Source organism: Barbus barbus, assembly GCF_936440315.1.
Source record: "Barbus barbus genome assembly, chromosome: 41".
NCBI lineage: Eukaryota > Metazoa > Chordata > Actinopteri > Cypriniformes > Cyprinidae > Barbus > Barbus barbus.
The window spans coordinates 12455781-12468984 of record NC_136719.1 but is presented as its reverse complement, the minus strand read 5'-3'; the positions used below and the strand labels follow the sequence as shown (position 1 = coordinate 12468984).

The following is a 13204-nucleotide window of genomic DNA, read 5'->3' as shown; positions in this document are numbered from 1 at the left end:
ACAATAATTAATGAGCTAAATGATAATTAATGGCCTCCATTATGCAAATCTTGATGGGATTTTAGTCAGAGCAGCTTAAATTCAAGTAGGCTATTTTATTTCAAACTTTTTGTCTTTCAGGTCAACTACATTTACATTTATTCATTTAGCTGACGCAAAGCGACTTACAATTGCTATATATGTCAGAGATTGCACGCCTCTGGAGCAACTAGGGGTTAAGTGTCTTGCTCAGGGACACATTGGTGTCTCGCAGTGGATTCGAACCCGGGTCTCTCACACCAAAGGCATGTGTCTTATCCACTGCGCCATCACTAAACTAAACTCTAAACTAAAAACAAATAATACATAGTGTAAAATAACAGACTTCAGGCCTGAAAAATATTACATCGAAAGAGACATGAACATGCTTTTAAATTGTATTTATGCAACATAAATAAATGGAAGAAGATAAATTACAATTTAAAGCAAATAAACACAAATTATGGCCAATATAGGCTATTTTGACATCCATTATTAAATACTCTCCACAGAGCTCATTCCATTAATTTTGTCTACTGGGTGACCCTACAATGATAGTATTTATTTAGGGTATTTGTACACGGACACCTGCAATTCTCATTTGCACAGACACTTATGTGGACCGATACGTTTCAACATTTGTGCTCAAAATGTTATAAGATCTTTCGGCAAAAGGTTACTTTTCCTTTGGTCATTTTATGAGTGCCCTGAACCAGTTTGGCACTCCTGCTTTGTGGAAGGATTCCCTTTTGTTAGCTGATCAGTCTCCCATTGGGTCTCCAGACAGGATTCTTGGCATTTGTCGGCAAAAATGAAAGCAGGATTAAGGAATGGCTACTGAACACTCCATGGTAAAGGAGTGGGCAGCAATTCCCCCGATTCAACCCCCCTCTTCCACTTTGGTAACTCCTCTTTTCGTATATTTGTATTCCCAAAGAGGCCATTAAAGCTGGTTTGAAAGCGATCCGAACAATAAGATCAAAATCAACAAGTTGAGTCGTATGTTGAACGTTTGGCCGTTTTCGCTGGTTTCTTTAAATTGAACACCATGGTGCAATTAAAGCAAACATATAGGCATATAAATGGCCATTTTGTCATTAATTCCGTGTGCTTTATTCCGTAGTATTTCCTATATCTATACTGTGTTATGAAATCGCTGGTAGTAAAAAAAAAAGTCGTTCTATTTTTATTCGATACATTCACTCTTAAAAATAAAGGTGCTTCACGATGCCATAGAAGAACCTTTTTTGTCTAAATGGTTCAATAAAGAACCTTTAACATCTGATGAACCTTTCTGTTTCACAAAAGGTTCTTTGAGGTGAAAGAAGGTTCTTCAGATTATAAAAAGGTAAGGAAGAGATGGTTCTTTAAAGAAACTTTGACTGAATGGTTCTTTGTGGAACCAAAAATGGTACCTTTTGAAGCACCTTTATTTTTAAGAGTGTTCTTGATATTATTTTATAGGCTATATGTTGCTATAAAACATTAGGTTATTATGCCACATGCACTTTGCGTCAGAATTTTCTTCTTTTTTTTTTAAATGTTCGCAACCAAAACGTTTTGCCGATTTCTAACTTGAATGGTAATTTTAGCGTCTCTTTGGACCAATGGACGAAACATCCACGATAGGGTTACCAAGAGATTCGTGCTCTTCTAATTAGCCTATTTAGGGCAACATACAGAACTAAAGCGATGGCGAGTCCAGGGCATCAAAAACACTTTTGTGACATTACATAGGAAGCCCGGAGGCCAATACTTTTATTGGTGTCAGCAGGAGTTTTCCCTAGTCGTTTGTTCGTTTTGTTCTTCTGGTCCAACAGGATGCCCCCCACCCCCACCCCACTCTACTGCACAGTGCAAATCTCGGTGAATGACATGGATTTTTGACCAATTAATTATTTGATTTCCCAAAACATCCCGTATTGTCAGGGCTTAATTGAAAACTTTGCATCATTTTATTTCTGGCGACAACGAAGGTGAGTGAGAAGGGGTTATGTGCTTCCTTTTTAGACGAAGGAAAAACATCCACATGTCTTCTGCAGTGGATTTATCAATTTCAGCAAATTAAATGGAAGATTGTCCCTTTAACCAAAAAAAAAAAAAAAAACCCAGCAGATATCCAAAAGCCATTCGCATAGTAATATGTGCACTGAGATAGTCCTTGTCCCACATGACAAGAAATACGTTAATTAATAGACAGGCCCTCTTGAAAGCAGCACTGGCAGCCTGTAATATGATGAACTCCCATTGTAGTGGTGTCACCACAAATGTTTCCGATAAGAAAAAGCACCCAAGGATCAAAGACTATAAGCCTCTCAATTTCCTCCAGATGCCTCTACTTTTCTGCACCTACTTTCTATTTTTTTTTTTTCCTCTCTCCCTTAAACATCTGAAACACACAAAATCCTCTTCATTGCATCTATTGGATCCGCCTCAGGTTAACAGGTCAGCAAAGATGTTGAAAATAATCGCATATTAATATTCTGTTCAAGAAGACTTAGGCTACGTAATCTTTCTACATTTTAAAAATGATTAACGTCAAATGTCATTCGTAGATTGACTCTGATGACACGCTATTTAGACACATTTAGTCGAATATTTACGGCTATTTTTGTTCCGATAAAATATTATTTAGAGATATATTAAACAATACACATACAACCATATAGCCTATACAAATATTCTGTCAAAACTACCCCAAAACGAATTCAAAGAGAGCAGTGCAAGAATTTATAAAAGAAAAGCTGTCAAAAGATGTAAGTAAAAACAGAAGGGCTGAATTCGACGTTTTCCGACATTCGATTCGTTCCACGAATTAGGGACCTGGATTTGGCGCAGGCCTAGTTTTTGTGTGAACTTCATCCTGGGTTAACGTTTGGAAAATAATTTCCTCAGCAAAGTGCAGGACTGAAGTTAACCAGCATGTAATTCAGTTCTGGTGTCATGATCTCCGGATTAGCATTTTTCACAGCATAGTCTCATCATTAGACGATGACCTAGCAAAGAGATTGGTTATACAAACGCCAGACTTGTTCTATTCATTTGCACCATTGTCACTGTCCATCATTACTGACCAACAACAGTTTTATCATATTATGCGCATTACTACGACTAATAGCAAGGAACTTTACTCACATATTTTTATCACATATATTTACAAACATATTTTTATTAATAGCCGACAGTGAAAAGAACAATGAATAATTAAGCTCCATAAAATACTTGCACATTAACTGCAGTTAATTTGTATAAATGAGTAGACTAATTCTGTGAATATACATTTATTTAGCTGAATAATGTAAAATCTGACCTGAAGTGATGATAATAATAATAATAATAATAATAATAATAAAATTTTACAAAATCACTCCCTCTCCCAAAATTCCAATATAATGTGTTGGGTAGCAGCGCAGGGAAAGGGGAGGTTAATCCGAGTTTAATACATTGATGCAGAGCGCAGGACCGCGGCTGTGATGATTGTGTTATCTCTTCCCAACATTTGGGTCTCCCTCAATTTCAGCCCAGCCAAATAGCTGCAAGAAAGTGCAGATGGAGTGACTCTCGATGCCTGAGGAAAAATATTAATAGCTAAATAACTTCACCATACTTTCACTAAATCTCTCCCTCTTTCTCTCTCTCTCTCCATTCTAGATGGATTTGTTTGAAGTGGTCTCCCGACTCATCCTATGGTCTCTTTTCTTCAAACGAGGCTTATTTCAAAGTCTCAAATATACAGTATAACTTTCGTTTCTCTACAAATATCTGGGAACTATACCCGTGTGCAAACACTTTTCATTCGCTCGATGTAATTGGCCTTTTGTAGCATTCTTAAAATGAATGCTCCGCCAAATGCACATATAGAAAAATCAAATTTCACTTCATTCGATTTCTGAGATTCTTCTGTAATTATTATAACTCTTGTTTAAATGTGTTCGGTTTCTCCATTCAAAACGATTCTTTCTCAGCGTGGTCTTAACGAGTTAATTTAATAGGCTATGCGTAGTGCCACCCTAAGGTCGTGTTGAAAGAGTACTCTTTTTAGTAATTAACCGAGATCAGGTAATCCACTGATTTGTTTAAACGATCTTTTGCGTTGTTCTGTGGGATAAGTCTCTGAAAGCCAATTGGTTTAATCAACTGAGCCTAAATGGGGAATCTGTCGATCCCCATTAATTGGCTGACAAATTTTTCTCTGGGTCAAATGACATTTTATTGGTCGAGTAAAGTCCATGTGGTGCACGCGCCTTTCATACTCTGTGCGTTAAAGAGGGCCGTGAACGTCAGAACACATTAGGAGCACAACAACAGGGGCAAAATTTGATAAATACAAAATGACAGGTATCCTTTGGGGGTAGCTTATTTCAGAAGTCATTAAATAACCGAACTTTGTTCTAAACCTGCATGATTATGGACAAAACGTAGTTTTTGGTTTTAAAGCCAGGAGTCATTTGTCATTGTTCAATAATTTCACACCCGTAATCATACAAAACTGCTCAATTTGTCCACAAATGGCATGCTTGGGGTCTCATTCTTTTGCCATGTGTTTGTGCGTCGAATCAACTAAATAGACCAAAATACAATAAAACAATATTATTAAATAAATATACGAACAAGTGTGAGAAAAAAATGTAAAATCTCATGAAGTTGTGCCGAGGGCTAGCCAGTGAGGGCTGTTTAAAGATGAAAGCGAAGAGAAAGAAAAGGCTCAATTTAATCTGCTTTAAAACCTTTCAAAATAACGTTGTGCTTGGAACTCAGCAGTGAGAGCTGATTGGGGATAAATAAGTTTCGTACTATGCCTGTGAGCTATTACACCCATCTCCAACACAGCCGCTTGTTCAAAAGACACGTTTTCATTACGAACTCTAATAAGTCTTAACATTATTAAATGCCAGTTGGATGATCAAGTGAAACAAGCCCCGAGAAAAATCTTTTTAAGTCTGGAAAAAGATTGCATTTGAGCCCTATCTCGTTTGCACACTGAAAAAAATGATACATTGAATTTACTCATTTTTTTAAGGTAGGCTAAGTGGTTGCAATCAATTTATTTTAGCTACATTTAAATAAACACATTTTGCTGAAAGTTAGTCAACTAAATTTGATTATTTAAATGTAGCTAAAATAGATTGATTGCAACCACTTACTTAAAAAAAAAATAGTATAATTTTTTTCAGTGCATGACACATATAGCTCAAATGTGAAAAGACATTTCACTAAATGTAATACATGTGGAGTGAATTTGGAGATATAAATAAACTCTAAACTCTGATATTTACACAAATTATTAATGAATCCTAGCAGATATGCATGCATTCATCAGATGGAAATATTCATATTCTTAATGCACAGCGTTTAGGGCAATGGCAGACATTTCTAATCATGGATTGCACTTTGTATATCCGTAATCCAATAGCTGTGGCTCATGCTGGCATGTGGAGGTTGTATGAGGGTTTTGAGTTTCGCGCGCAAGCACACATACACAAACACAAACATGTGTTCTAAAACAACCCAAATTTTAGATCAATCGTGCACACAATTAAAAGCCGCTTTAAATCATTCAGAAAAGTACGCATAATCCGCATTCTTTTCATGAACAAAGAAAAGCCCTTTGCAATTTTTTAAAACTGAACAAAATTAATGTGTTGTTCCACTTAGGCTATTTATTAATATAGCCTATAGTTAATAAAAATAAATAAATAAAAGCCGACAAATTTCTTACAAATAACCAGTGTTGAAATATAACATACGCGTAAAAGACGAACAGGGCACCTCTTCTAAAGCACCTCTCTAAACGTCAGCTAAGAAACACAATAGTGATTCCAAAAAGAGCAGTGGGCATTTCCAAACAAGAATAAAACATTTTGCACCCTCCAAATCTCATTCTATTCCAACAGACGATTCCATAATATTACAAAACTATCTACCAGCAGGGTGTATTGAATAATTCATCTCTCTATAGATCCCCTCTTGGCCTTTTGTTAAAAGTTTTTCCCCCCTTTACGGATTTTTGAATGTGAAAGGAAGGGTTCATTCCTTCTTTCGAAGCCTTGCTTTTAGGCTTTGCTTTGTAGCAAAGATTCCTCGCTCCAAAAGAGCTTCAGTGAAGGAGAGATCTTTGGACTGAAGTTCATTTTCAAGTGTGAAAAAAAGACTGTCTAAACCGACAATGTTTTGTAGTGTTAGGCTACTTCAAAAAGACAATCATATTGTTTGCTTAGTTGCAGTAATTTTTCTCCCGAAATATTAACATATTCTGGGCACGACTTATTAAATTTAGCTATTTACCTATTTCATAACAGCGTATAAAAATTAATAAAAATAAATAAATAAACAACCTAAAATAATTTTATATTATTACAGCGTTGTTTCTTGTTACCGGTTGCCAGATGGAAAGGTCTGTTGTGCGAATAAGCGTGCCGAATTATCGCGAGAACCAGCGGGCAATGTTGAATTTATGGGCTGTAATTGATATTGATTGCCACATCGGTCATCTGTCAGTTACCGTTTTCAAGGGACCGTTTACTCAGCGTCAAATGAGTCTGTTGTACAAATAGATCAAGGCCTAAATACCATCCGTCAGAGCCAGTATAAATACACACTAAATCAAATGACTAAATGACAGTTCAACAAGCAGAGAAATCGCAAGGACGCCGAGCACCGACACAAAAAGCATACACCGATTTAATGTGCAGAGAAGACCCCCAAAAAACTCAAGCGCAAAGTTTGTTTTGACAAGAAGTCAGGTGTTTTTCTGCATAGATTAAAATAAAATTAAAATGAATTACCTTTGTCTCCCAGTATGCCGTCAATGCTGTGCTTAGTTTTTTTCTCCCCACTGTCATCCTTTTTGTCACAGTCGTCCTCGTCGTCTTTTTTGCCAAATCGCGCACGAAGAACCCGACTGATAGAACTTACTGATGGGATAATTAAAAATAAATAAACAAATAAGTAAAAGAGCACAGTGAACAAAATAATTATATGTGCGTAATAATAATAGGCTAATAATAATAATAATAATAATAATAGGCTAATGATAATAATAAAGTAGGCTAAATAAATTTAATCCGTAATTTATAATTAATAAAGGCCTAGTTATTATAAAATAACAATAGTAATAATAAAATAATCAATACTTTTATTTTCAATTCAGTTTGTTCAAGAAGACTATACACAAAATGATTGTGATAAAAATGACTGGAGGTATGAGATAGGTGATGTGGACATGATAAAAAAGGGTCTGCTTACCAGATGAGGCCTCACCTGAGGGAACTGTACTTCTGTCACACACACCGTCCTTCAGCAGTTTATCCCGAATCTCCCAACTGAACATACCGGGATTATCGCGCTTGTATTCTTCGATTCGTTTTTCCACGTCAGGTGTTGCCACCTGCTTTTGTGTTTGATTGAAAAGGCGAAAATACGAAGAGAAAGGGAAAAAATAGCAAGTATGGGTGAAAAGAAAAAAGACAGGAGAACAAATTTAGTACAAATTGTACATAGCTTGTTTCCTTTTCCTTTTAATACGTACCAACTTTTCTTAAACGATTTAAAATGAAATATTTAATTAGCTTTGCAAATAAAAATAATAGCTACAAAAACCCATCATGCATAATGATAATAGCAAAAATGAAAATAATAATAATAATAATAATAGGCTATAATTACTCTGGGTTTGCTTCCTCCTATTGCTCCAGGACGGATCGAGCCAGTTTCTTGATACCGGCAGAGGATTTTGGACACACAACCGTGGGAAACGCGAAGTTGTCGGGAGATCACGCAGGGACGGATGCCGTGGTGAGCCATTTCAACTATTTTGTGGCGGATATGATTTGGCAAAGGCCTGCCATTGATGAAAACTCCGCCAAGCTGATTGACTCGACCTTGACCCAGAGGAGTTGAAACTGCAGTAAAGAAATGGGAATTAAATCTAACTTTGGCTAGCTTTCACTCAAAATTCAGACTTCCAGTTTACCCTCTTAAATAGGCTATTTCCCCCTCAAAAGTAGGATTAAAAACAATAACGATAATAATTGTATCTTTCATAGGCTATATACGAACACCAAAAAACACGCACTTTGAAATATAGAGCCACACTTTTTAGTTTAACTCTATCTGTTACAAAAAATACAGTGATAAATATATATATATATATATATATATATATATATATACATTTGAACTTGAATCTGGAAAATTGTTCAACATTTAGCCTATACTGGTGTCTTGAGATGCGCTAAAAAAAAATTCCTGTCAGTTAATGAAAGAAAATTTAGCAGATAATTTATCTTAATGTAATTTAACAGATTGCTCTTGAGTGGTCCTCTTGGCCTGCATGCGTTATGCTTCATTATTTTTTTGCACTCGGTGTTGTTCAAATATTTGTCTTTAGTGCATTTTGGATTAACTTGCAACACTAGATCACTTCAACAAATCTTACAATGACGGACAGGCTTTGTAATTGAAAGTTTTATTTGAACCACTGAAATAAGAACATTGCCAGAAACAAAATGGCCCTGGAAATTGTATTTTTTATTTTTTATTTAATTTGATTAGATTTTTTTTATTCTGGTGCATTTAAATGCACATGCGTTCTGCTCATCAAAATGCGCAAAGCCAACAACTATCTCTAATATAATTGTATATATAGCCTATATATATATTAAACTCCAATCGGACATTTGCGTATAGCATTCAGTCGATAACTTGGTGCAATATAGTACTCACAAGTGTAATATAACCTACACTTCAAACTCTTTAAAAATCTTTTTGGCTATAGGAAATCTGTAGGCCTGGTATTATTTACAACAATTAATTACAGCAAAACAAAGTACCCTAACATCTGTCCAACCAACCTTCCAAGGGGAATCCAGTGCGCGGATAGTTCTGTCCTGGAGCCGGTCGCATCATTCGCGGTACTGTTCCCGGTAATGATGACATTCTACTTTTAATAAATGACGAGGCACAGTAAGGCTGATGTTTAAACTGCGAAAGCAAGTCCAGACTTGTTGATGAATGTTTCCTTAATGACTAAAATTCCCTTAAGTCCTCTCTTCAAAAAAAAAAAGGGGGGGGGGTGTTATCCAGCCACACTATCGCAGGGATGTGAAACCTCCAAAAAATCAAACAAAGATAAACACAGTCGTTTTGTGCGGAGGGGGTCATGAGCAAAATAACTACCGCAAGAACAAGATGCAGCGCGCGCCAGGGAGGGGGTACTCCAAACGCTCTCGAGTGAACAAAGGTTACTTAATTCTTTGCAGTGTTTTCTTAAAAGGTCTGATAGTTTTGGATGGCAAAGTCTGCTTAGGGGTTGGGAGTAGTTGAAGTGGATAACTTTAGCGCGCGGGGAGGGGTGTCGCGCGCGCCGATAGGCTCTTGCAGTCTACTTTTATTCATGTGGGCATGGAGGGGAACAAGCAAGTTTTTTTTTCGACCAATCACAAAAAGCAGAGGGTAAGACAAACACGCAACGCACACGCGGAGGGCCTAGCTTTTCATTCACTTCATCAGATTGCCTTTGAGCAGAAAACAATGCAAACACTTGATCGATCGACTGCCATTTGCTAACAATGCCTAAAAGTCATGAGCTAATAAAACAGCAATTATTTATATACTTTATTTTTTTTTCATATAAAATTATAGATAAGTGTGTTTTGTTCATTAATATACTCTCAAATGTTGCTATAGCCTACTTGGCCTATTGTGCAACTAAAATGTGTTTTCAATTGTAGGAACGAAAACACAACCTTGGTTTACCCAGTCAATTAAAAAAAAATCTTGTGCTAATTCATTTGTTCTGTAGTACTATAGCATACAATTTTTAATGCAAGTACAGATAAGCTAATAATGTTCCTTGTGGGACTTTTTAAATTGACGGAGCACTTCAATGATTTGTTTTATTGTAGTTGGTTTAATCTTTTTAATTAAACACCACTCTCCTAAACATCTATCCACAACAACCAAACAAAGGCACCCCCCCCCCCCCCCCCAAAATAAATAAATAAATAATTACAGTCAAAACTACAAAAATCAATAAGCAGAACCTGTACACACCAGCACCAAATGAAAGGCAAAAGTGTCTTTTAAAAACCATTAAAAACCCATTTTGCGAATGGGGGGGGGGGGGTATTAGTCTCATAAAGCATAATAACCAACAAATGGCCAGTCTTCAATCTTCATTTTTAAAATGTGAGACTGATGAATGGCAAATACGTCTAACAACAATAATAATTGATAGATAATGTTAGTTATTGTGTTTAATAACATTTACATTAAAAAAGAAATAAACAGTTCATAGCATTTGTATATTAGGTTATTTATAAAATGTGATATTATATTTGAAAGTTATTAAAGTGTCACCTGAAATAGTTCTAACGTTCTTGCATCAGATAATGATTCATTATAACACGTTGATCCATACATTGACAAATCACACTCTACTAACATATTTGTACGAGTCAGGAAGAAACTCATTAAATTATGACTTGTACAGTCCCATGATTAACCACTGCCAAGCCTACGATTAGCAGTGATTGTTTAGGTATCCTGTGTGGAAAGGCATGCTTAAGAACATCAAACACTGGAATTCAACTTTAAGAACAGACAGGCAGTAATGACTTGAAAGCTGCGCTTTGTTGTTAACAATGGCATCGTTAATTTGTGTGCATTGCTGGTTAATATATACTTTCACATGACTAAGCATGTCACATCCCAAGGGACCGGTAGCTTGAGTGCCTTTGAGGTCTCTTGCAGATGTCGGAGTAAAGCAAGACAGAACTCTTGTTGGCACGATTTATTTCAACGCATATGTCTATAAAGACGTACAGAAATCAGATGAAGCTAAGGTACATTCTAGTTCTTTAATTGTGCTCAAGCTGTAGAAAATATATCCCCTATTTTTTTAAATGTATACTTTAGCAACCCAATTTTCTGGAAGATAATCGGCACTTTTCAAAGATTTGTAGCTTTAATGTGTCAATTCACTTTCACATTGCACATGCAATGTTTTTAACATAGCCTATATCTTGTTCAGCAAGTACTCAGTTTAGTAAATTATTAAGGTCCCCCCCCCCCCCCCCCCCCCCCCCCTCCCCCAATTAGGTTTCACGTGCTAGCATTAGTCTATTATAAAAACACACACACACCTTTGAAACTTGAAGAAAACTCAATATTTGACTTCTTTCTTTACAATAATACAAATAAATCTACACTGCATGTATGTAAATTTATGTTGATTCAAGTGTGCTCACTGTTGGTCTAATGTGAAAACCATGCTGCATACAGTAGGGCTTCGTTACCTACGAATGACAAATTATAGGACTTGCCACTAGATGGCGATAAAGAACCAAAAATGCAATTCTTCAGTTTTTACTCCAGGATTTCACTCCACTTTAGCTTTTTACACTGAGATTGCATGACTGAATATTGTTCTACAATCATAGTTAACTGTTATTTATATAGTAAAAGCTTTTAGCAATAGACACACAATCGTAAACAACATTTACATATATGCCTATATATAAATCACAAGTGGATTAGCCCATTGCTGTCCTATGGACACTACAAAGAAGAGTAAGAGAAGCAAAAGCGCAGAGCTGCATATCTGAAGCATGAACGCAAGAGAAGGACAGCAAGCAAAGAGAGAGAGCAGAGGGAAAGAGAGCAGGTGCACCAGATCACACAAAGCCCAGCAGACTAAGGTTGAGTTCCATATGACACTTTTAGCATTGGGGCAGAATAACATTCCAGCTGGAAGTGTTTAACGGTGTTAAATCACTGGCTTGGTAATGACATTTTGTCCCCATACATCACTGAAAGTAAGGGAAGGAATGTCTGAGGTAGCCCTGTCTTTCTCACAAGCATTCCTACCCATTTCCACAGCACAGTAGCTTAGTCCATTTGTAAGTGCTGATTGTCTGAGATACTTCAAAATAACTAGTAAAACAGATGAGGTCTGTTAGCGGTATTAACTAATTTAAATCATAATTAGGTAAAGAAATATATACGTTTTACTTATTGTATAATTCTATTCAGTGTTTGTGTTGTTCTTTTGGTCTTTCATGAAAGAAACAAGAAAATCAGTATCATGGTTACCACAAAAAAATAATAAGCAGCACAACTGTTTTCAACAAAATGTTTCTTGAGCATCAAATCAGCATATTAGAATGATTTCTGAAGGATCATGGGACACTGAGGACTGAAGTAATGATGCTGAAAATTCAGCTTTGCACCACATGAATAAATTACATTTTAAAATATATTAAAATAGAAAACATTTAAAGTTATTCAAAATTATAATAAGATTTTGCTATATGATTCTTTTTATGTATTTTTGACCAAATAAATGAAACCTTGGTGAGCATATGAGAGTTTTCTTTCAAAACCATCTTATAGATCTCTAAACCTTCAGGCAAAAACACAAGAAAATAAAAGGCTTTGAAATAAACACATGTATGCTAAGGATATTCTGTCCTTAGCATAAATTACTGTAAATTACTGTTGAACTGAGGTATCCCTGAAGTGGAAGGAGCTGATAAAGTGACCCTGGTGTCCAATCAGAAAAATAAACAGAAGAATGCAACTATTTTTACATTTAATATAAAAAATATTAATAAAATATAAATTAAAATTTTAAATGTTACACTCTTTATTTAATGCAGCGGTGTTATTCACTTGTAGTTAGAGTTGAAAACTCTCATCTCACAATAAAATAATGGAATTTAAAGTTTGGTCCAACGACAGATATATTATTCTCTCTCCTCCCATCTTTTATTCAGACATAAAATGCACCATGAAGGCTCTCGGGATGCCTCCATATGCCAAGCATGTGATCTCGTCAAGGAGCACCAAACCACTGCACTCTGAACTCTTGTGCCTCATCCTCTCACACGATACATCCCCTCTGATGAACTCTTTCATGTGCTGGTGAGTGCTGTGAAGGCTGACGGGGGGACATAAGTGAGCATCAATAGGTCGTGACCAGGAGGGTCATGCTGTATGGGGTGTTTCTTTCTCTCTTAAACCTGAATACACTGAGACTATTAACTGCTTACTACATACAAACCAGGGGTCATGGGCAGGCATTTCTATAACTGAGCTGATCTGGGATCACTGTGTCACTCATAACCTGGTAAATATTATCATGGATTGACCCTATAGATGAACTATATGGGGGCGATTGACACAT

At 36.2% G+C, this 13204-nt stretch overlaps 2 protein-coding genes across 2 annotated transcripts in view; one reads left to right on the top strand and one right to left on the bottom strand.

Annotated features, from left to right (window-relative positions):
• LOC306860518 (paired box protein Pax-7-like) overlaps window positions 1-9122 on the bottom strand; it is a gene marked incomplete at its 3' end in the record, with an annotated part of 55784 nt that extends 46662 nt beyond the window's left edge. The window contains exons 1-4 of the mRNA XM_079402248.1: window positions 8871-9122; window positions 7684-7919; window positions 7264-7408; window positions 6804-6932 (exon numbers count right to left, since the gene is read on the bottom strand). Of these exons, the coding sequence (XP_079258374.1) occupies window positions 6804-6932; window positions 7264-7408; window positions 7684-7919; window positions 8871-8955 (595 nt within the window). The 5' untranslated portion in view covers window positions 8956-9122. The remainder of the gene's footprint in view (window positions 1-6803; window positions 6933-7263; window positions 7409-7683; window positions 7920-8870) is intronic.
• Window positions 1-13204, top strand: part of LOC306861073 (ninjurin-1-like) — a gene marked incomplete at both ends in the record, with an annotated part of 649099 nt that overhangs the window by 51265 nt on the left and 584630 nt on the right. The window lies entirely within an intron of this gene.